Below are 24,918 nucleotides of genomic sequence, written 5' to 3' on the forward strand. Positions count from 1 at the left end.
GCCATTGACGCTGAATGTTAACGGGTCGCGTTTTCCGTCGCATTTCCGCTTTAAGCGCTGGCAACACACATCCAGCTAGCTAGCTAGCTGGCAAGCTAGAAAACACAGACCAGCTAATTGGGCAGCGAACCTAAAGGTGTTAATAAGCAAATTAAATAATATGTACAATAACTTTAATGTGTAATTTGTTGTAATTATTTTGTTTGTAACACACTTCAGCATTGTGTAATCAAATTTGCATGCATGCATTTCGTATGCAATTATTAAAGTATTATATTAATTTGAAATCGATTTTCAGTGTGTGTCCAACGTGGACTATGTCGTTTCTGTCGCCATCGTTGCGCATGGAGAACCTGTCGACGGTGCCCATCATGAGTCAGGATCATGTGCCCGAGGCTCAGCGCTACAACAAAGACAACATCGTTGCTCAATGGTGTGCCCCCATCAACGGCAAGGTTATATACCCAAATCAATATCAATATCAACATCAAATCAAATCCAAATCCAAATCTAAACTCAACTCATTCCATTTGAACGTCAACAAAATTGATTAACATTTAATTAACTTTTCGACTTAACTCCAACTTCAGATGTACCGCATCGAACTGGAGCACGGCACCACAAGTGGACGCCGCATGATTTGGGTCAATGGTCGGGTAAGTGGTGAATGCACTTTACCTGGCTTGCCTCCCCATAAACAACGCAATTAGTAGCACTGCCACCAAAAACAAATACGAATACAATTAACATATTCAGAGTCTAGTCGAGTGCTCCACGTGCAAATACTCTACAATTGGAACACAAATTCAAGTTTCAGTTTTTTATATACTTTTTTTCTACTAACTTTTCATAATTTTGGGTCTGACTGCGTTTTTTTCAGGGTTTCCTCAAACCTTGCAATACATTTTGGACCGTTTTAAGCTTATTTACGCCTATATTTGTTTATATATATTTATACAGTTTTTACTTTAAATTTTAATTTAATTACAGAATTTTAATTTGAAGTCCTTTATTTTATTTTTGCTTATTAGCATTTTAAATATTTATTTGTTAACACTTTTTTAAAACTGTTTTTAGGCCACATAAAATAAAATAAAATAAAAAGAATACTTAAAATATCAAATATGTCTTGATTAACTTCTGTGCCTTCTTCAACGATAATTAACTATAAACGAATTATTCTAAAATTTTTTAATAAGATGGAAAAATTGTGTAAGTTTCCCAAAACAAGAACTCATTTGTCGAACTAATCTTTCAACTTAAAAAAGAAACTGATCAAGCTAAAATTGACTTTTCAATTGATGCTGATCAACAATCTATATAATTTCTGGGACAAGAGCGATCTCCTTCCCAGGCTCATCAAGATTTATTTCTATGGTTTATATGAATCCTTTAAGATCTGCAGCACTTACCATTTTTCGCAGGAGGTGCTGCGACGTGACTGGATGTTCAAGTTAGTCGGCGAGGATACCTTTGAGATCGATCAGTCTCGCTGCATTATACGCGTTGATCCCGCACCCGGTTTCAAGTACGAGTATTCGCTGTATATTGATGGCAAGCCGCATGCTCAGTACACGGAGGAATTGACGCGTCAATATAGGCTTTGGCTGTGCACCAGTGGCACGGGGCAGGCGGGGGCAGCGATGGATGCCTCACAGGAATATCGCATTATGCTCAAGCTGGACACGCTCAGCTTGTTCGTGAACGATGAACTGCGCGAGGAGACGGTAAGCTGGAGCGGATATAAACCAAGGCTGCCAATCAATCATGCCATTACCATTTTGTAGGCAGTTTTCGTGAACGGCGGCACGGATACTAGTTTTGTCCTGCAGGACACTCAATTTGTATTACAGGCACGCTCCAGCGGCAACAAGCACGATGGCATTGTTCACACCCTGCTCGTTAATGGAACGCCGGTGCCGGAAGCAAAGATACAGCAAATCATGCAGGAACCCGTCTCCATACTGCAAACTAACTGAAAAGGGGATCATCACAAACACACCTTGTATTTGTTACATTTTCGTTAGTTTTAGATTCTTAATAAAACGGATTACAATCCAAAAAATTTAGTATATACCCGAGACACAAATCCCGATTCAATCAAGTAATACAACCACGTACAGGGTATTATCGATGAGAAGTGGAGTTTCCCAATTCCCAAACACGACAAAAATAACAAAAATGTATTACTTACACAATAGTTTATTCGTTTGTTTAGATGCATAATTGTAACGCAAATTGTTTGCGCTCTCAATTTCGTTTGACATTTTGCTAGCATTTAAAGTACTCAAAGTGCGTTTAGTATGTAAAAAAATTGTACAAATACAAATCAAATTGATCAAAAACAGCAGTTGGACAAAACATACAACAATTACTCGTAAAGTAAACAAAGAAAGTAATCTTAATTTTCACACAAAATACTATTATAAATATAGTTGTCTAAAAAGTAGAAAATTTAATATGTATATTTATATAAATTATATTTCTGCCTACAATTTTCGTTTAACTGGTGAACTTTATCAAAATTCGATTAACTTAAAAACTCATTTTTCATTATTTCATTGCTGTTGCTACGTTTTTTGTTTTGTTTTTTTTTTTTACAATTAAAAATGTGCATTCTAAATTTGTTCAGTGTGTTCGTCATCTTGTTTTTAATAGGTATGTACTTAGTTATGTAAGTATATAAATTATTTACTATGTTACGCTTTAATTGATTGTTTGCTATTATTTTTGTTTAATCAAAACATTTTGTTGTTGTTGGTATTTTGTTGTTGTGTGTATTTTTTTGTTTTCCTTTTTGAGTGTTTAATAATTTTAAATTGCTTAATGTTGTGTTGCCACTTTGAATACATTAACAATTAACCTTATTTTGTTTTGTTTATCATATACGATTGATTTAAAAAATTTGTAGTTAATTTTCAACACAATTTAGGTAAATTCTCATTTAAGTTAAAGCAACACAATGATATTTTGGTATTAATACTAATTGAATTCTGTTTCATTTGTTTGTTTAAATATCTCTACTTGTTTTAAGGGTTATAAAAACCATAATTTACAATTTTATTTAAATATTTGTATATTTTTGTATTTTGTTAAAAACTCACACAGTGCAAAGAATTGGAACAATTTTCTAGGGAACACACAAAATGCGTGTGTTTGGAAAATAATTCAATTTTGATTTCGTTTACAACTAGCAATAAAAAGGGACAGTGATTATAATAATAATAGTTTTTGTTTTTCTTTTGTTTTTTATTGCTTGCTGGGAATCTCATACTTATACGTATTTTACAATAATTTAACAACAATTTCGTATAGTAAGTACAAAGTGGAATGTGTTTGTTTTGTTGAAAACGCAAAGTTTTTCTAATACTTTAACAAAAAACAAAGAGATATTGCCAGTAGACGGATGCTTTTACGATTTTGTGTGTAAATTCAATAATACAGAAAATACAATAAATTATTAATTGCTTATATAAATATATATATTTTATAGTGATTCAACTTTTGTTCGTATCATCAAATTTTGATAATGATTTCATTTTGTTTTTTTGTTGTTGTTATTTTTGATAATTTTGCCAGTTCAATTATGTCTATACTTTAACGCATTTTCTGCTTACACACACATTTTATCAGTTTGTTGCTGTTGCACTTAAAAACCATTCTGCTCACTAACACTAACACACATACATTTTACATTATTTATTTATTTACGCGCTTAAATATATTAGATTGATTTTCTTTTTTATTTTATTTTTGTTGTGTTTCTATTTTGTTTTTGTAGTAAAATTAAATGTCTTGCTTTTAAATATTTAAAAATTATATATATATATATATTTGTTTTTTAGATGTGTATTGTAGATTTATTAGCTTAAAAATTGTTTGCTGCCTCGCATACTTTTTAAGTGTCTTGCTGAAAAGTCTTGCATTAAATATTGAAATTTTCTTCTTCTGTTGTTGCCGTTGTTGTTTTGGTTGCTGTTGTTGTTGCATGCAAAGAGTTTGTCTAATTGCCTAGGTGCATAAGTAGTAAAGTAATCGTTTGTAGTTTAGTGTAATACTCGCAATTTGTGACAGTTTTTGTTTTTTTGTTGCTTTTTTTGTTTGTTTTTTTTTTTTGGTATGAAAGTAGTTCTTATTTTCTCAGTTTTTACTTTAAGACAGTTGTATATAGAAGATTATAATTATTTGTTTAATAAGTAATGTTAGTATTTAAATTGTTTATTTGTTGCATTTGCTAGTTGTTGTTGCTGTCTGTTTAGCTGTTGCTCTTGTTGCTGTTCTTTATCTAATTCGTTATTTTAATTAGTTCAATGGAAGGCAAAACATGTGCTGCAGTAGACTTTTATTATTATTTGCTTGCATGTGATTATTATGATTGTTATTGTTACCATTATGATGTTGCTGCTGCTGCTGATGCTGCTGTTGCTGCTGCTGCAGATGCTGTTGCAGTTGCGGCTGCTGCTGCTGTTGTTGTTGTTGCTGTTGCTGCTGTTGGTATGGATGATATTGCTGCTGTGTCAGTTGCGACTGTTGCTGCTGTTGGCGATAATGTTGCTGCTGGCTTATATTATTATTGGTATTGGCTGCACCACCTGCGCTGTTCAAATGCAGTAGACTTAAATCGTCAGCCACGGAATCGTAATCACTGGAGTCCTCGCCATAGAGCTGCAAATTGGTAATTAGTTGAATTAAATCGAGCAATTGCTAAGTGAATCTCTCTCGAAACTTACACGCATATTATAAGGATGCAAATCACACGTCTCGTGGTGTCAGACGCAATCCTCCAATGACATGAGCAATGGGTTTACATACTCAAAGCCCTCGAATTCCGACTGATCGATGTTGTCAATGACATGGCTATGGATGAGACAATAATATATTAGTTTAGCCAATTCAATAAATAAACCTGTAATATCGAATCAAGAGAGGGAGGGAGAGAGAAAGAGATGAACAAACCAAATAATAGAAAAAAACTTACTCATCATCTGGTGTCAGCTGCACCGGTTCGCCGGTAAACTCGATCGGGAAATTGGCCAGATCGCGATCTGAGTCTAAACGTGGCTTGAATGGAGGCGAAACCTGTTTGCGTTCGAGCTGCATGAGGTTGAAATTGGCGTGTGCAGCAGGAGTGTGTGTGTTTGATTGTAATTGTGGATAGTCGATGTGTGCAGGAGATTTATAGATATGTTTATATGCAAAGATAGTAAAAATAAAATGGTTATAGCTAAAAAGATACTGCCAGCCAATTTAGGCAAAACGTAAAAGCAAATTTCATTGGGCTCAGGACACATTAAAAATGCATGTCCCTGTGAGTTTCCTTGTCTTTTCTTTTTTTTTTTTTTTGTGTGTACGTGATAATGATAATGATGATAAGTAGATAGAGAGCGAGGGGTTGGGGGTGTTTTTGTTTTTGTATTTGGGTAATAGAGATGGGGGCAGCGGGCGGGTTTACAATGTGGTCTGATAGCAAACATTACCTGCTGTTAGTCTGAGCGCAGAATGCAGAAGTTCTTATTTTATTTAGGGGTTTCTTTTTTTTTTGGGATTGTCTCATGCGTCGGTATACATTAAGAACAAAATAACTGGAAGGCATATTCTTTTCTTTGTGTGTGTTTTTACTTTTTATTTTTATTTTTTGTTGGTTGTTTGTTGACCCAAAACTTACGGATCGTCTGGCGTCAATTCAGCCGGTTCTCTGGTAAATTGAACGTCAAAGTTTGTTGTCATATATGGATCGCCAGGATCAAGGGTTGGTATATAAGGCGGTTGTACCTCCTTTTGTGCAATCTTTTTATACACAAAATTATATTTATTATTAAGGTAAAGAAATTGGCGCAATATTTATAAAACGCCAGCAAATAAATAAGATTGATATCGATTGCAAACCTTTCTTTTAAATGAAAAATATATAAAAATTATTTTAAAACTGCTTTACTCTTATTTCACATGTGCAAACATATCAAATTGTTCGAAATATCTTTGATTCTGTGTCGCTTTACAAAATAACCTAGTCTCCACTTGAAACGGGACAGCTTTTGGACCCTTTTACAATTAATCAAATATTCAGGAACTTTATAAGACAGACAGACACTGCCAAAACCAATTATAGAAGGCAAAGAGAGTTCTGCTTCAGGAATACTACAAACACCAATTATGGGATACAAAGAGTATCTGTCTTCAGACTTAAAAAATGTACTCATTTATTATTTTAAACCTAAACTACAACTTAAACCCACACAAGCTGCCAATTATTTATGTGGACTAGCAATACAAAGAGCTATGAGCCTATTTAAGCTGTATTATAAAGATTGAAGCACAAATATCATCATCATTATTATCAACATGGACACAATCACGAACACAGAACACACGAATGCAGTTGTCGATGAGCTGGCCTCGGACTTACCATCTCCCAGTCGATGACCTTGAAGAACGGATGATTGACAATGTCCATGAAGGCAGATTCGCGATGGCAACCCAAACGATCAGCGGGATTCTTGTTGAGGAAACCTTTCAAAACGGAGGCAGCCTTAACGCTCAACGACCGCGGTATGCGTATGGTCTTCTCCAGAATCACTTGGAACAGATAATCCTCAGTATTCTGCAATTGTACAAATGCATTTCAATGAATTTCAAAATTAACTCGTGAAAATCGTGTATTTGGAGCTGACCTGATCGGGATTTTCGGAAGCGCCCGCAATGTCAAAGGGACTGCGACCCGCAAGCATTTCGTAAAGGAGTACACCCAGTGCCCACCAGTCCACCGAGAAGCCATAATCCTCGCCACGCAATATCTCGGGCGCAATATAGTTGGGTGTGCCGCAAAATGTGGATGTTGTGTCGCCGGGACGAATGCCCTCCTTGCACATGCCATAATCGGTGAGCTTGATGTGGCCCTCATGATCCAATAGCACATTGTCCAGCTTTAGATCACGATAGATGATGCCCTTCTCGTGCAGAAAATTCAATGCCAGACTAATCTCGGCGGCATAGAAGCGGGCATGCTCCTCGGGCAGGCGACGTTGTCGCTGCATGTGATACATCAAATCGCCGCCGCGCACAAACTCAATGACAAAGAAGAGGCGCGAGGGCGTCTGGAAGCAAGAGTGCAGCCCGACGAGGAATGGATGATTCGAGGCCGTCTCAAAGACATGCTTCTCGGTCTGCACCCAGTCGATGTCCTCGTCATCGGTGACCAGCGCCTTCTTGATCACCTTCATCGCATAGATGCGACGCGTACGTCGCAGCTCCACCATCAGCACCTTGGCATAGCTGCCACGCCCAATGACGCGTATCAGCTCAAAGTCATTCAGCGAATACTGACGCTGGGTGGCCGGCTCCAGTGAATCCTCTTGCGGTGGCGGCACCACAATGTGCGCATGCTCGTGCGGCTCATACGAATCGGCACCGCCGCCAACAGTTTCATACGGCAGCGGTGGCAATGGCACCGGCATTGGATCATTCGACTCCTCGGCCCGTTCCTTGACCAACGGCTCGGGCTGATCGGTGCAGTGTTTCTGCACGAGCTTATGACACTTTTTGTGCACCAACAGCTTGCACTGGATACACTTGAAACCCTGTCGACCTAGGCCCCAGATTCGATCCTGGCAATACGCACAAAAGGCACGCTGAAATAGGGAATAGTAAAATATGAGAGAAATGTATACAAATTTCAAACTTCAGTGGATGAAATATGATATTTATGATTATTAATAGCGATAATTGTATAAATAGAAGAGAAGTTTAAAGAGTCTATCAAACAGATATTTACAAGTGAAATATTTACAAAATATATATTATAATTTGTATTATTTGCAAGAATATCTTAATTGGATTAAGGAACGCTTTAATTAGATTAAGGTGCGTCAGTTTTTAAGTCTAATTCTATCTAATGATGTTATATGACTTTAAATTGATCAGAAAATCATTGTTCGAATAGCATTTAAAATTAAATGTAAGTTGAGTCAACTGAGTTTGATTCGAGTTTAACTTAACTGAATTAATATCTTAACTTTGAAGTGCTTGTCTAATGAATATTCTATGACTTTTTGAATAGCATACAAAGCGAACTTAGCCCATTTCCTTCACTTGAACTTTACTGAATTAACATAACAATTTCGTTTGTAACTTTTGGCTTTCTAGTTCTGGTTCCGTTGACCCCATGACAGTGTGCAATGAATGGATGGCTTCTCTATTTAGATATCATGTGTTGCACACAGATACACATGTGTTGCTACTTACGCGATTGAAACGCTTGGCCTGGAAAATGTGTCCATTGACGCGATACAATTTGCGCCAGCGGCGAGCGCCTCTTCTGTAAATGCTGCCTGCAAGGAAAATGTATGATTTTGATTAACAAAATGGGAAAACAAATGAAAGAGAAACACTTACGATCTTCGCCATCGCAGGACAAGCCCGGCGCTTGAGGAACATTGGGAAATACTGCAAATATACAAATGAAGCATAGAAAAAATGTCATAAGATATAATTAAGTCAAATACAAAATATATATCAGATTTAATTGAGTTTCATGCTTACGGCCAGTGGGTTTACCCATGATATTGGGCCTGGCCTTATCAATTTAATGGCCAAACACAATATGCCCCACAAAATTTATATTTGGGTTGTATATATTTGATATATATATATATATATAAAAGTACTTATAAACGGATTTTTGCCCAGCCACATTTGCCGTGGTTGTGTCGATGGTTGTGTTGTGTCTGAGTCTGATGTGGCTTGTTAGCATGTCAGAGCCAACTGCATGACTGAAACAGACAAAACACTCGAGTCGACTGACTTCTTATCTCTGAATCGTCACACTACGCACCATATACAAAATACAGTGCAAGTGAGTAACACACTGATAGAGAGGGTCACAGTGAGAGTGAGAGTGAGGGAGAGAGGGAGAACTCGGCGCTCTCTTTGAGAAGTTTTTCCAGAAGTAATTGGCCACAGTTAATTAAGTTTTTCCTGGTGGAGCACACCAAAGAGACGAAACGATTGTGGCTCAGTTGTGGTTCCGTTCATCTCAATTGAGCTCAATTGTTCGCAACTCGAGAAGTATTTCTTTTGCAATGCTTTAGTTATCACTCGTATTCAATTAGTGATTGAAACTGCTGTTTGCTGTTTGCTGTTCCCACAATTCCTACAAAACAGGGTTCAATAATGTGATCGGACTGCGCTACAAGGCCACAAAAGTTGTCACAACACACAGCGTTGACCTAGAAATCCCTTATTTCTAATATTCACTTGTGTTTCAAACACACATATCTTTTTTTTTGAGCGTTATCGGTGAGCGTTTTAGTAGTTAGGAGCTCTTATCAGCACTATGCGATATGGATGACAAAATTTGTTTGGTTTGTGTTGTTGATGTTGATGTTGTTGTTTTTCTTAGTGTACAGCGGAGAGCTACTCATAGCCCTGGTGAATGAGATAACGAGCTAGATTTTATAGACCAGATAGAAATATTGGGAAATAAATAAGTGGCTTAACTGTTAATTTGAGAAAGAAAGGGTCGTTAAGCAGTCGGCTTAGTCAATGACTTAGCCAACTGGCCAACGGCCAACAAGTGTGAAGGTCGTGCGGAGGGTTAGGGTTACTCAGCTACAGATAACGAAACAAAAAAAAAAATTGAAGCAAAAACCCCCGCAAGTGGAATGCAAGTGGAAGGCGTGTGAAATCTCTTTGTAATCAGCAAACACATGGAGAGCCAAATTCTAATGAAGTGTGGCACTTGTGTGGATTCCATGCGACAGGCTTACGCATTTCCTATCAGCGCATAACACAAATTCTATGCTATTAAAATAAAACGAGTGCTTTATATTTAAATGACAGCTATTGACTCATATAAATATATATATATGCATGCCTCAGCAAGTGATCTTGTATTGCTTTCAAAACTGACAGCTATTGGACACTTTAAGTGGTTGTGGTTGGTGGTTGCTGGTTGGTATCCACCAGATTCATACTAACACGAGACACCGCCACTCATAAAACTGGCCGTTTGGGTGCTGTAAATTTGTGCCGCCTCACAGAAACCGCTCCAGATGATCATTTTGGTTGGTTTGGTGAAGTTCAGCGTTCAGGTCAGACAAGCAGACAACAGCCGCAAAAAGCGGCGCCACAAGTGTTTTTTTTTCAATTAGAAATACACAAAAGTCAAAGCACCAAGTCCACAAATTATGTATAAATAATATTATTTGCTATATATATATGATATATAAGTGTGTATATAAGTTTATTTGGCACGCGCGACTCGTCGTCACCGCGCGGCTTTCAGATGCGAACTGAGGCGAATACAAAAGCTGAGCAAAAGAACCGAAATCACAAAAGCACAACAAAAGAACACAAGCAAGAAACAGCAAACAAATAAAAAATAGAAAAGAAAAGCAAAAAATGAAATAACAGCCTCAAGAGGCTATTGAATTGTCACAAGAATTGAACGACCAGCTGAAGTCTAATTGGGAGCAAGTGAGAGCGCAGCAAATAACGCACGCAGTTCGTGGCGATGATCAGGGATGGCAATTGGTCTTCAAAGAGCAGCAACAATATACATATTTATTAAATTAAACATTAAATATATAAAATTTAACAAATATTAACTTCAGTTTTATAACTAGAAGCAGAAGTGAGACTGTTTAAGAAAATAAATTTATGAATTCCAAACATAAATCGTGCTTCGAAATGTAGCAGACTAGTTGAAGGCTGTGAAACTTTACCCAAGGACGAATCCTGGACGGTATTTGAAATAGATAGGCATATAAATAAAATAAGTAAACAATAAAATAAGTAAGAAATATATAATAATTGTGATATTGATATTGACATAATCAAAACGAATTTATTACTTAATTAAGTATGGCTCTTACTTGTCTAATATATATATATATATGTATGTAATATATACATGTATGTTTCTGACTATTTTTACTATTAAAATAAATGAATACATAATTCTCTGAGCAAAGTTTTTACAAATCAATTCAGAGTCAAACATAAATCAATTAAAAATCCAGGAAATGTATTTCTTGTCTGATCCTTACAAATTACCTGTTGCATAGGCTGGTTCGATCTCCTCCTCCGACTGCAGCTGATGTTGGGAGGACATATGATGTTGCTGCTGCTGCTGTTGTTGTTGTTGCTGCTGTTGTTGTTGCGTTACGCCCATGGGCACCGTGGGTATGGGCACGGGTATGGGCAGACGTTCGTAGTGGATGCACTCGTGATGATATTGCTGATGATGATGACCGTGGCCATTGTGAATGGTGCCCAGGACACTGCTGCGTCCCCCAATACTGCCACCGGCAATACTGCCGCCTCCTCCTCCTCCTCCAACTCCGCCACCGCCGCCGCAGCCATTGAGGCCGCTGCCAGCGCTGCCACTGTGATGGCCATGATGATAGTCCATGAGCATGCCCGGACCACCTCCAAGGGCAATAGTGGCAGTGTTGGCGCCACCACCACCGCCACTGCTGCCACCGCCCGAGTCATCTGTGGTTGTGGTATTGTTGTGACAGCGACTGGAGCAGCGACCCAGCGAACCGCTGCCCGTGCTATGATGTCCCAGGCTGCCCATATGTCCGGCATGACCCATTACCAGCATGCCGCCCATTATGGAGCCACCACAGCCCTGACTCGAATCGGAGCCCGAATCGTGACCGGTGCAAACGGCACCAGCCGAACCGGGCCTGCTCAATGTGGCATGCGGCGGCGTCACCGATGCCGTTGTCTGCATATAATGATGCGTATACGGATGCGGATGAGGCACATCGTAGTCCCCGGTATCTATATGACTGGCGGACATCATGCCAATGCTGCCAGTGCTGCCAGTGCCAACGCCAACGCCGACGCCAACTCCCACGTTGCCCTGCAGACAGCCGAGGGAGCCGTGTGCGCTGCCATGATGACTGTGACTATGATGGCTGCCATGTGCGCTGCCGCTGCGACTGTGCAGGGAGACGCCACGGGTCAGCGTATTGTTCGCCGACTGTATCGAGCTGACAACCGCGCCGCGGCACATGATGTCCGATAGCTGATTGGCCTGAATATCAAAGTACTTCGACTGCCACACACACACACACACACAGAGAGGAGGACGAGACGAGGGAAGCAAGCAAAATGTCAGTCAGAAAAGGTCAATTCCTGTGAGAGCTGTGCATGATTTACAACATTCGTTGCCTTGAGCACACATTCTACATATATATATATAAATATATATAAGTAATAAATTACATATTCGAATTACAAAAGTGAATTGATTTTTGACGGCTTGTCCCTGAATGTATTTCGGATCAAACTGCAAATAAACAAATCCTGAGAGCTTTCAAGTTGCACCTGACAGGCTACCCAACTAAAAATGAGCAAATGCTAAAAGCTTTCACGTTGTATCTTTCTTAATTCGAAAATATCTATATAGAAGTATAACTAATTTTTTTGACAATACTCTCTTTTAAAAAGTGTGTTAAACTATATTGAAAAAATAATGCTAAAGTGTGTATTACAAATAATCATTGTTGATTTCATTTATGTTTAGTCTTTGCCAGCAATTTTAGTTGTAAAAAATTAATCTAGTTTACTTTTTAAACTGTCTGCTGTAGATGCAAAATAATACAAATTAAATTCAATATCTATCAATCTATCACTGTCTATATTTCTATACGCGCTGATAATTATTCCGATACATCAAAATTCAACTAACTTCTTTTTGTCATTTATTAAGTGAGCTTCCATTTTTAAAGCGGACTCCAATTAGGGAAACCGAAAAAGCTTTCCGTTTTTGAAAAGGGATGCTTTGAAAGTTAATTGCAATTAGCATTCGAATGTGTCTCATTTTGGGCGGCATTTGGTCGGTTCGAATCGTGCACAGCTCGGACTGCCCTGATCTATGTAGTACCGTGTTCAGTACCTGCGGACTGTCCAGCTGATCAAGCGACTGTCTGCGGGCCGCGTAATCCAGATGCGTGAGCAGCTGCTGTGCCGCCGGGCAATTCTTGTTCGAGTGCTGATGCAGATGCTGTTGCGAGGATGTCATCAATGGCGGGGGCGGCGGCGTTATCGAGCCGCACGGCGAACCAGGACACGGACTCGAGCACCGGGAACGACATGTCGGACTGTAGCAGAGTGTTCCACCGCCGCCCCCATTGCCACCTCCCTGCTGATTGGCAGATGGTGTGCTGGGGCAGGTCTGCGATTGCTGTGACTGTTGTTGTTGCTGCTGTTGTTGCTGATGCTGTTGCTGTTGTTGGGGCAAACATGGCGGTGGCTGCTCCTCCTCCTCCTCCTGCTGTACTAAATTAACAGGCAGCGGGGTGCACTGCGTCAAGCGGCGCGGCGAACGTCCGCGATCCACTGTTGTGGCGGACCAATAGCCCCAAGCCATAATTCCTGTGTGCTGCTGCTACTGCTCCTGCTGCTTCTTCTTCTGCTCCTTGTTTTTAGTTTTGCTTTTTTTTTTGTTTTTTTTTTAGCTTTGTTTGCTGCGCGTTGAATATTTCAGTTCGGTTTGTTTTGCACTTGACTTTTGGTGCTGCAACTGCTGCTGCTGCTGCTGCGGCTGCTGCTGGTTGCTATTAATTGCCGCCAATTTGCATGAACTGGCAATGTCAACAAGCGAACCGAAAAGAGTGCAGCACAGCTAACCACAAAGAGAATGGGAAACTTTAGACCAAGCCGCACAGTAACACAAAAGTGGTTGAACTTGTTTTACCAAAAAGTTCAAAATCCAATTTGTAATTTGGGCTAAAGGCGATAAATCAAATGAGCTGCTAAAAGATAAACCCCATTCCCAAGAGAAGAGATACGAATCGAAGCTGACTTCGCACAAAGACAAAAAAACAAATACTTAAAAAATCATCAATTCTACAAATCCCATCACCAATAAAAACCGCATATTTTATGTACATAAATATTCGCACATGTTATCCGCTCACACTTATCCCACTGTGCAGCACATAACAAAAAAAAACAGCAATGAGAAGTGGGGAAGGAAAAAAAATCAGAAAGAAGAGAATAGAAACCGGGACAAGGCCCAGGCAGCAGCAGCTGCAATCGCAGTTTACTGCATTTACTGTTATTTTGGGTGGGAATGGGGGAATGGGAGAATGGGAGAGAGCAGGCGACAGCGCCGCGGGCCGCCAAAAACTATGCAATGCAAAAGTTTTCAAAGCCAAGCGACAGCAACGCCCCCTGGCGTGCAAACTGTATAGTTTCAAATGATTGATTAAAAACTGCAGCAGGCGCAATGTGCACTTTTGGGGCGTGGCTGGGTGTGGGCGTCATGCAGACGCTGTCGCCGCAGAAACCACACCTAAAATAAAAAAAAAAATATATATATATATATATATAGATAAATTGTGTAATAATGGGCCAGCACAGCATGATGGAAAGAGCAAGACAGACTGTGTGGAGGTGGGGTGAAGACGACGAAAGCGGCGCAATGCAAGTAAAACAGCTGACAACTCTGTTCAAGCGCAGACACACACACACACACACACACAGCGTCAGTGTTGCGACAATCACAAACAATTGAACCCAAGTCAAACGAGCGCACAAGTTGCTGCAAATTGTCAAAGGCGTGCAAAAGCACCCAGCAGCTAGAGAGAGAAAGACCAATAATGAGAGAGAGCAACCATTGACGAAAGAGAGAGAGAGAGAGAGAGTGAGCTTGCGCAAGGGAAATTTTACTCCCAGGGCGTCAGAGAATGTGTGTATGTGTGTGTGTATGTGTGTGTGTGTGTGTGTGTGTTGGTGTTGTGTATGCAATCTTCCCCTCCACAATTGCACTCAAGTGTAAATAGAAAATTTCTTCAAGTGTATTGGTAGGTCACATCGAAACTGCTTGACGTTGGGGCACATTGTTGCTGTTGTTGTTGTCGTTGGTCTTGTTGGGTTGTTGAGACAATTGAAATTAAGTACTCTACTTTCATACATAATTCGCATGATTAACGAGACGACCAGAGAAGTGGAAGAAGCAGCATCAACAGCAGCAACAGCAGCAGCAGCAGCATTAGCAGCATCCACTTGAGGCAAGTGGTTTGTTGCTGTCGTGACAAGCAATCGCCCACTAGTCGATCCTTACTTTTGTGCTGATGCAGCAGCCTGTCCGGCAAATCATTTGGGAACGCCTCACCCTACCCAACCCCTCACCCAGCCCCCCCCCCCCACCCCCCCTTGTGTATCTGTTTCGGGGTAACATGGTTTGCTAAATATAAACATACTTGCCAGGGCTTTGTTTGGCGACTGCAATTGGAGCATGAATATTGGTTTGCGGACCCCTCCCTCCCTTCCTCCCTTCCTCATTCCCTCCGACTGGGGACCAAGTGCGGTTGGGCACCCAATTGCAAACTGCTCTGTGGGGATGGAGGTGGCGGTGGCTGGTTTTGCATGGCACACCGAATGAGCTGACAAGTTGGTTAGTTGTACCACATCAACCCTTGCCCCAACTGTAACCCAGTTAACCCCCTCAAAGTGACAACAGTGTGTGGTAAATCAATCAGTGGCTAACCCCAGAGCTGATGCTGTTGCTGCTGCTGCTTGCTTTGACGTTGCGATAAACTCGAAATGTGAATATAATTAATGTGGAGCATCTTTTGCCAGTCTATTAAATGACACTAATCTTTTACAGATATAGATATAGTTCTATAGATACTGCAATTTCTATTTTAACTATGTTTAACGAATTTTTCATATATTTAATGATATTCCCTTAACTGGCAAATAATCAGATTAAAGTAGCACTTTAAATTTGTATCTGACTTATGCAGTTTAATATTTAGTCAATCAAATTCGTCATTCAACTGTAGATTGAACTTTACTAACTTTGTTAGTTGAGTTGTCTAAATTCGTTTAGCAATGGTATGCGAATCATTTCAAATTGTGTATTCCATATTCCACATTATAAATAAGTACGGAGCAGCCCTACTACAATCTAGCTTTAAAGTGCATACTCATAATTATATTACGTTACTCATACGCACCGTTGGCGAACTGAAATGAATGTGAAATTATGTTTGAGTAATTATCGAACGAATGAAGTGCCAACAAATCATTCAACAATACTGTGAATGAGCTAATCAATCAGAAATATATTTATATATGCAATGCAATGCTGTCATAAATTGCTGAATCATTTCTGACACGCGCTTTCAATCGCAATCAATGGCTAAGTCCACTTAATACATATAATATGATAATTAATGCATTATATGCTCTCTTGTCAAACTCTGTGCAGTGTTCAATGATCACTCAAACCACCCAAAAAACAAAAAAATAAAGGAACTACTTGAACAAGGCTTAAGTGTCTGCAAACAATGGGTCTTACATCACAGCAGAACAGCAGAGAAAACCGGGCGCAGTCAAGCGTTGTTGGATGTTTATCAGGACACGCCCCGGCCAAAAACCCACTCAAGTTGCCAGCGATAATAACGATAAATAAAACAACGAGCGGCCATCTTAAAGCCAGTTATGGTGGTGGATGCTCTGCCTCTGCCTCCTTTTGACCAACAAAAATTTGCCTGCGAATGACGTCAGACGGCCAAGAACCATAAAATGTTGCTGTGTGCCTGCTGTTTTTGGCGAAACCTGCCACCTGCGTCCAATATATATTCAACGGCAGCACTTTACACTATAAAGTTTCAACATGCCACACGCGGAACGCTGAGTAAGAATAAGAAACAACAAAAAACAATTTGGCAAAAGAAGCAGAATCAGGAGCAGGAGCAGGAGCAGAAGCAGCAGCAGAAGCAGAAGCAGGACAACGGGCACAATTCTATAGCTCTGGCCATGCATGCAAAACGAGCCAAAATGTACGTCATGTGCATACTTAACTAACCCAATGAGTGGGGCAAGATGGGGTGAGAGGAAAGGGGTAGGCTTGCCTGGCTGTTCGAGCTAACAATAATTTCATTAAGCCCAATGGCATCATTAAAATATATATGCCAAGCAATCATAATGTGCCAGGGCTGAGTTAAACATCACCACCCTCAATCCCCACCCGAAATGTAAATGTGTTGATTTGCTAGCAACAACAACAACAACAACAAGTTAAGGGCGACAGCTTGGCCAACAAACAAAATTTGTCGATTTTGGGCTTTTGATTTTCACAGGAGAGACAAAAATCTGAAGCAGAAAGGACGAAAGATGAGCGAGAGCAAAATTATTTGCCCTGCAGCGTCTTGGCAACACACTGACACACATACACACACACATGATAAGCGTGTGTGTGTGTGTTGGCTTTGTGTGTTGTTAGCCTGGTCAAGTACCACAGTATTTGGGCATCTTTCTCTTTATTTTATTTTGGCCTAGACACTTTGTAATGCAGGCAGGCGACGGTCGACAGTCGAATGACGACGACGCTTGATGAAGTGCAAATGCTTGCTGGGGTCAAGTTTAGGGTGGGGATTCAACAAACACACTCACACACACACACACACACACACACACAGGCAGACAGACACATGTGTGTGTATTTGCTGCTTTTTTTGTGCCGCCTGTTTGCGTGTTTGTGTGTTTGCATTTGTGTCTGTCTGGGGCGCAACACACAGCAGCCGAAAATCAGCGAATCAGCGAAGCAAATGCAAATCAATAATTCGATTTTCGGTGGGCGGTTGCAAGGGGTGCAGTGGGAGGCGGTGGGGTGGTAACTGAGTAAACGAGATGTCACGTTAACAATCATGCAGCACACGGCGCATTCGAGTCGCAAATGTAACCAACAACAAATTGATTAAGTGACAAATGTAAAACATGACACTCGCCTCGTGGGCAGAGGCAACATTCGGTGGAACGATTCCAGCAACCGATTTCACTTGGTAAAAAATAGGAAAAAATAGAAAAACCAAATACAATTTACAAGCGGACTTTATGCAATGGCACTGAAATACATGTTAATAACTTTAACTTTTATTTAAAGTGCTTAAATAGTACAACATTTGTAATTGCAGCACGCAACACCTAAAGTGCAGCATTAAAGCGGCTCGGCAACATTTGCATTGCCTGGCAAAGTTCGCAAATTCAGCTGTAAAAAGCTTAACAATCAAACCGTAAAATATGCAATTTAATGTAAAACATAGAAAAAATAGTGTGCCCAAAAGCTGGCAATAACATTTGCAAGCTGCCTCAATTGGTAGCGCCTCGAATATTTAGCTACTCCGAGCATCAACATTATTATCATCGACTTAGGGTTCATTTTTGCCTTTGCAGGCAGGCAGCCAACCCAAACCTAAGCGGCTTAAGTAATTTAAATGCCGAAAGCACACTAGAAATATACGAATGAATATATATATCTGTCATATATATACATATATTTATGATAGCTCTTTTTCATACGCCCCGTTGCACGCAGTGAAATATATCGAGAGGGGTGCAGCAGCAATCAGAACAACTCCAATTCAAATGCGTGTTGCCAGTCAAAAAATATATTGCCCAGGGGCAATTGATTTTTTTCCGTTCATTTTCTTTACTTGTTTGCTTCTTTTATTCGTTTTTTTTTTTTGTCTTATTTGTAGATTATTGGGGCGACCAACACGAGAAATGAAATAACCGTTTACAAAATAAATATGCAAACACTTTAAGCAATGCGCTATTGACTTTTAACGTTAAGGTTTTAGTTAATTTCACTCAGTTATATATATTTATATATATATGTATATACATGTGTATAAATTGTATTATGTATATAATTTATATGTGCGGGTTTTGAGTGGGTGTGTGGGTGTGTGTGTGTGTTGGTGTGTGTGTCTGTCTATGTGTGTGTGTGTGGACTTTTGTATGTTTGTGCTGTGCGCGACGACGCGACGTTAGCAACAGCAAGAAGAAAAAAGCGAAGCTTTCTTTTTTCCTTTTTTCTTTTGTTCTTTTGGTTTGTTTCGCTTTCTCGATTCGATCCGCACGGCACTTCCAGACAGGCGAGCAGCCACGGCGCGAGTGTTTCGACAGGACTGCGAATGCCGACGCAGTCCAAAAACTTTTGCTAGGGATTTTTTTGCACACACACAACGAGAGAGCGAATATAGACTAAAATAACTGTTTGTATGTGTGTGTGTGTCGTCGTCGTCGTCTGCCCGCTGTTCAATGTCAGGTGACGCAGGCAGCAGGCAGCAAGCAGCAGGCAACAGCAACAGCAACAGCAGCGACAAAACGCCTTTTAAAGTTCGTCTCCTGCACTTGCGCTCAATTTCATTTCCTTTGAAACTTTTGGGCAGCCGCCTGCCCGCCTTGCCTAGCAAGAGCCAAACGCCGGCGCAGCATTGCCAGCAGTTGAGTGAACAACCGCCGCAGCTGGCAATGCTGTCGCAGCCGACAGCGCTCAGCTGTTTTTTTTGTTGGCTAATGGGAAATTTTACTCTCGCTCTCTCCCAACCATCACACACACACACACACACACAGAGTCTATCTCGCTTTGGTGTAAGGGCATCTTGTGTATCGACCTTATGTGTTGCAAAGCTTGTACGCCTGGATAAAGTTTTGTTGTGTGTGTGTGTGTGTGTGTAGGCAGCGTTGCCATATTGCAGGCGCATAAATTATACCGACAGGCATCGAGATAAAAACCGAAAGAGAAAGAGAGCGAGAGCGAGAGAGACAGAGAGAGAGAGAGAATGGGCGAGCTTGTTGGCAAAGGGGCAGACGACTCATTGTTAGCCGGAGATGAAACCGGAAGGTAGAACACAAAACACAAGGCAACCAAAACAACAGCTTATAAAAACGCTGCCTGCTCCATACGCACACACACACACACACATACACCCAGATACACCATTTACTAATCAACACAACAGCAGCAGCAGCAGCAGCAGTAGCAGCATCATCAGCAACAACAAACAACAGCAACAACTGTGGCAATAACAATAACTACACAAACAAACATGCAAAGGTAGCGAAAACATCAACAGTCGCATCGTGTAATGCTTTTAAGGCGCTTGTATGAGTTTTGTGGCATCCACATGTACATTGTACATCTGTGTGTGGCATAAAATGTTAACACACACAGACACACAGACACAGGGAACGTTGATAGAGAGAAAACCGCACAGAAAATGCTTTTAATACATTTTAAGCCGCATTTTTTCACACGTGGCTAAAAAACTGAAGCAACAACAACAATAACAACAACAACAACAACAGCAACACAAACAAATCATGGGTATAAACTTGTTTTGTATATAGCAATATGCAGGGGTTAGTCTAAAAGATAACAGAATTCCCAACAGTATTCTACAAATACAAATACAAATGCAGCTCAAACTTTGCTGATTGTTTTGCGGTGGCACAAATTACATTTGCAACAGTTCTTGCACGCTGAATTCCAATTTCTGCCACTTTTCCAAACACAAACAAAAAAGAAAGAAAAAAACGATAATGAAACGAGACCTGATTTAACTCAGATGGGATTGCTAAAAGAAATTAAAAAACCATAATGCAACGAGCCCTGAGATAACTCCCAATGGAATGCAAGCAATGTATTAGAAATCAACACACAAGGATACCAAGGATACATGAAACATACAACAAATTAATGTGCAATAGATGCACAAACAATGACATCTTGCGATGTTGAATAAATGTAGATGCCGAAGAAATTATAGCATCATAATAGAAATTTATATTTGTTAAAGATTTTGTTTCTCTGTTTTCCAAATGTGGCAAGTGTAAAAACAACAGCTAAAATTTATCTTTTATCTATCTATCTTTTATAAGATTAAATTAAAAGCTCCCAATTGATAATAGTATTTCTTTCAAACTTTAGATTTAACTTTGAAACTACAAATTGAAGCCGACAAACTTGAAATTTATTCGAGTTCAGTTTTTAGTTAAGTTTTTGATTTAAACTCCCCATTTGAATTTTCTATTTACGTTAGCAGATATCGTCTTTTAAATCAAGGAATTTATTTTTAGAAATTCGCTTTTGCAGTTTGTTGACTAATCTTGCGAAACAAGAAAAATACGTTTTTTATGAATCTATATTCATCCTCCCTGCGGAATATCATAAATACTTTCCTCGTAAGGCAAGCTAAAGAGCTGAGGGATTGGTTTAAAGTCGCCTCAGCTGTTGTTGTTGTTGTTGTTGCTGTTGAATGAAACTCTACACCGAAAATAAATTTTATTATGCTTTCCTTGTTAGCGCTTTTGCCTTTGTTAATGGCTGCCCCAACGAAGAAAAAGCTATGCATACAAAAAACTTGTTGTTTTTTTCTTCTCCTTTTTTTGGCCAAAGACTGCAATACATTTTCCACTAATTGTCAAAAGAGATGGAATGGGAATGGGAATGGGAAAAGCAAAGAAAAGCAACAACAAGATAAAGAATAAGAAAAAAGACATCATATACTAAATATGTTAATTTTGAGAGCAGAGCGCATCATCAAATTGTGTTGTGTTGTCTCATTTTGGTTGCTTTACGTGTTTTACACTTAATTTATGGTTGTTGTGGCAACATTTTGTTTTTGTCATTAGGCGCAAATATTTCGAATGGGGCGAAAGCCAAAAAACTTTTTGCGGCAAGCATATAATTAAGCACAGACAGTTAACTAAGCCGGTACGTGTGTGTGTGTGTGTGTGTAGGTGTGTGTGTGTGTGCTTGTGCAGCATACTTTGAGGCAGCAGCAAGAAGAAGCCGCACAAAAATTAAATTTTAAACCGCTGTTGCCAACCGGCACTGGCAGCAAACAATTTAATTATAATGAATTATAAACGAAGCAGCTATCGGGTCAAAACGGCAGATATGAGGCGAATATAAAAAAATTAACAACAGCCAACACAGAGATTAAAACCAGAGTCTACTTATGGGCGCAACGGGGCAGAAACGCTTACACTGCAGACTGTGTGTGTGTGTGTGTGTGTGTCAGTTATATGCCTCTGCACAAGTTAATTAATATTTTATGTTATTAACATGGTAGGCCGTTGTTTGGATTTGCGTCCGCCCTTCCCGTGGGCGGGCCAAAATAAGGCTAGAAAAGTAGCAGAATCAGGAATCAGACACATTGGGAATGGGAAGCCGGAAGTTCGGCGGCACGGTTTATTGGGCTAATAAAGCAACGAGCATATTGTTTAACCAGGCTGAAATGTGCACAAAATTGCGGTTAAATTGTGTTACAACTGGAAAGCATCAGCTGCCTCATGTTGTGCCCCAAATGCTCCAGCCAAATGAGCGGCAGCAACTTTGATAATGAAATTTGTTGCAAATTAAAAACTTTCAAATAGTTTTTGCTATTCGAGCAAACACCCAAATGTGTTGGAATCTAAGCGAACACACACACACACACACACAGCGAGCTCTTGAAATCCTTTAAGGCCATAAAATGTATCCCTTTCAGCTAAGCACATAAACCACAATTTAAAAGGAATGTGTGCTTAGAAAAACAAGCTCGTAAATAAATTTACTACTTAATCAAGCCAATTTTTTCTGGTTTTCGTTTTTTGTTTACAATACAATGCTTACATATCATTAGAAACCTTTTAGAAATGAAAACACATTTTGGCAAAACTATTTAAATTGTGTTTCCACAGGACTTGAGTTTGAGTAGTTGAGCACAAATGGAAAAGGAAACTAGGAAACTAAGAAAAACTCTTCTCAATTTCCAGAACATTTCTCAATTTCTAACCGCAACAGAACCGTTTTGTGGCATAGAAAAACACCGTAACAACTTGGGGAATGCAGCAATTGAGCCGAGTAGAGGCAGGTACAGGCAGGTCTCAGACAAGCTAGGTGGCTATAAACACCAAGCTAAACTAAACTGCTGATTTTGAAATAATGAGAAAGAAGAATATATTTAACCAACCTCAACCCGACAAAGATTCTCAGAATAGCTCTAAACCCCCTCAATAATAATAAGTAAGCTCAATTCCCTTGTGAGTTTAAATGATTAGAAAACGAGAAATTCAACTCAAAAAATTTGTGTTTTTAAACTTTGATTTGAGATCAGAGAAAATCTTAAATCTATTAAAGCATTACACAGATATTTTTATAAGCCAGAAGTGACTCATTTCTTAAGTCTTTCGAATGGAGGCACAAAAGAGCTTATCGCATTGGCGCATGATCATCAAACAAAAAGAGCACTTACAACTTACAACACCATAAACCATATTTACAATATTGATAAGAAATGTCTTTCACTTACCATGTATGACAAGCTGGGAGTCATAATTGGACTCGTATAATCGGATGGCCTCATCCAGTTCCATGTTCGTTGATATTGTGCACGGATCGTTCTCCTCATCGACCCACTTGATGGTGAAGGGCTGCAATAAACATACAAAAAATATTATCTTTAATATTTATGAATATCATTTTCTTGGTTACTCACCTGATCGATGGGAAAGCGGCAAATGTTGCGTATCTCGTAGCAGAGCTCTTCGTAGGTGATATTCTTGTTGATTGTTGTGATTATGATTTGGCCATTATAGGCAGTCTTCACTGTAATGCAATTGGGTGAGGCGCCCAGCAATGAGGCAGCATTATTTATGCTGCCAGCGCCACTGCCATCGTTTAAGATTTGCGACGGCATTTTCTGCATTTGGGACGGAACGAAAACGTACAAAAAACAAAGATTGAGAGTCGTGTGGCCTGTTGCAGTTGCAGACTTATTCTCGTTGAGAATTCTTTATAGATTTGTTTTTTTTTTTGTACAATTTGATATATATGTATTGAAACATGCACAGGGAATCACAGAAATTATAACGAACTGCAAGTAAATAAACCATAAGTCATAAATTAATAGAAATAATATCAAATCAACACAATCGTATCCTGAGTTTAACATACTGTTCGCCTTAACAGCGCTGTTAGACTATGTTTTAACAGTATGTTAAGTTAACAGTGTATTCTGCCTCTCACTTCCCACCACTGGAGTGATGCATCAAAACACACGCACAAAAAAAGCTTAACATATTAAAAGCGTCTGTCTCCCTCTCTCTTTCTGTCTCTCGCTCACTGTCTCTCTTATTTGAGCTTTCTAAATTCAAATCTGATTTTATGATGCGCCACGCAGCTGTCAAAATTTGAACTTTTAGCCCCGGCACCGGTTAAAGTTCGCCAGCAACATAAACAAACTCAGACACATGCCACAGGTGTCAATTGTTGTTGTTGTGACTGTTGCTGTTAACATTAATAGCATTGCAATACAATGCGTCATAACAGCATTGACGCCCACTGTAAGAAAAAAATAATTAGAACGCAAAGCTTAGCAGCAGCAACAAGAACAATATTAAGTTTACTTATTGCGCAAACAAACTGAAAACACAACGAGTATAATTTCTATTGCTTTAATTAATGCCGTGCATTGACCAACCAAAAAGGCAGGCAACAACAACAGCAGCGCAGCGAGAGCCAAGCCAATAAATGCCAAAGCGTAGCAGCGACAGACAACCTGTATTTTTTTTATTTTTTTTCTTCATCTTTTCTTTTTTTTTATGCTCATTTGCATTTTTGAATCTGGGGCTGCTTTTTCTTCAATTTCTATTTGCAGTTGATCACTTGGCTTTATTTTTTGCTTTTGCACAAGGCAATAAACTGTCTATTTACTTAATTTCACCTCATTATGCTTACTCTTAGCAGTTAGTCAGGGTAATTTGTTTAACCAAAAATGCCGCACAACGCAACACAAGCAATAAGCACACAGACACACACACACACGCACACAGTGGAAATGGATATTCCAAAACGAATCACGGCACAGAGAACAGAACCTTAATTTTAGTTAAGTAAAAAGGCACACATAATTTAGCAGACGATATGAACGCACACACTTTCAGTTGTTATTGTTGGGCCATCAAATTTGTTTAAGAATTTGTAACATTTTATACAAATGCAACAAGTGTGGCTGCATGCGGCTAACAAAATGCGCTGATTTATGCTACTAAACAGTGATGACACTAAAACCATTTGAGTACTTATCGATGGTATAAGCTAAACCGATGCATCATCGTACA

The 24,918-nt window shown here is 39.5% G+C and overlaps 2 protein-coding genes across 11 annotated transcripts; one reads left to right on the plus strand and one right to left on the minus strand.

Annotated features, from left to right (window-relative positions):
* On the plus strand, positions 1 to 2,191 carry LOC6560326 (fas apoptotic inhibitory molecule 1). Its single transcript, XM_001985930.2, has 5 exons — positions 1 to 136; positions 299 to 455; positions 591 to 656; positions 1,425 to 1,727; positions 1,788 to 2,191. Exons 2-5 carry the CDS (start codon positions 318 to 320, stop codon positions 1,977 to 1,979), a joined length of 699 nt encoding a protein of 232 aa, XP_001985966.1. The 5' UTR covers positions 1 to 136; positions 299 to 317; the 3' UTR covers positions 1,980 to 2,191.
* On the minus strand, positions 2,181 to 24,834 carry LOC6559922 (atypical protein kinase C). 10 transcript variants are annotated; one of them, XM_032734280.2, is made up of 11 exons: positions 24,536 to 24,724; positions 23,295 to 23,672; positions 23,109 to 23,229; positions 8,392 to 8,442; positions 8,242 to 8,327; positions 6,672 to 7,628; positions 6,407 to 6,601; positions 4,979 to 5,094; positions 4,731 to 4,857; positions 4,389 to 4,665; positions 2,181 to 4,329 (listed from the first exon to the last, which is right to left on the minus strand). In XM_032734280.2, the coding sequence occupies exons 2-9, from the start codon at positions 23,502 to 23,504 to the stop codon at positions 4,770 to 4,772; spliced, it is 1,824 nt and encodes a 607-aa protein (XP_032590171.1). In that variant the 5' UTR covers positions 23,505 to 23,672; positions 24,536 to 24,724; the 3' UTR covers positions 2,181 to 4,329; positions 4,389 to 4,665; positions 4,731 to 4,769. The 10 variants fall into 10 exon arrangements, with proteins under 10 accessions (XP_032590171.1, XP_001985967.1, XP_032590166.1 ...); XM_001985931.3 differs by having other exon boundaries at positions 2,181 to 4,665; positions 24,536 to 24,834; XM_032734275.2 differs by lacking the exons at positions 4,979 to 5,094; positions 23,109 to 23,229; positions 23,295 to 23,672; positions 24,536 to 24,724 and adding exons at positions 5,666 to 5,787; positions 11,053 to 12,064; positions 12,896 to 13,679.
* Positions 24,835 to 24,918: the final 84 nt, after the last annotated feature.

Source organism: Drosophila grimshawi, unplaced genomic scaffold (assembly GCF_018153295.1).
Source record: "Drosophila grimshawi isolate 15287-2541.00 unplaced genomic scaffold, ASM1815329v1 contig_1367, whole genome shotgun sequence".
NCBI classification, from domain to species: domain Eukaryota; kingdom Metazoa; phylum Arthropoda; class Insecta; order Diptera; family Drosophilidae; genus Drosophila; species Drosophila grimshawi.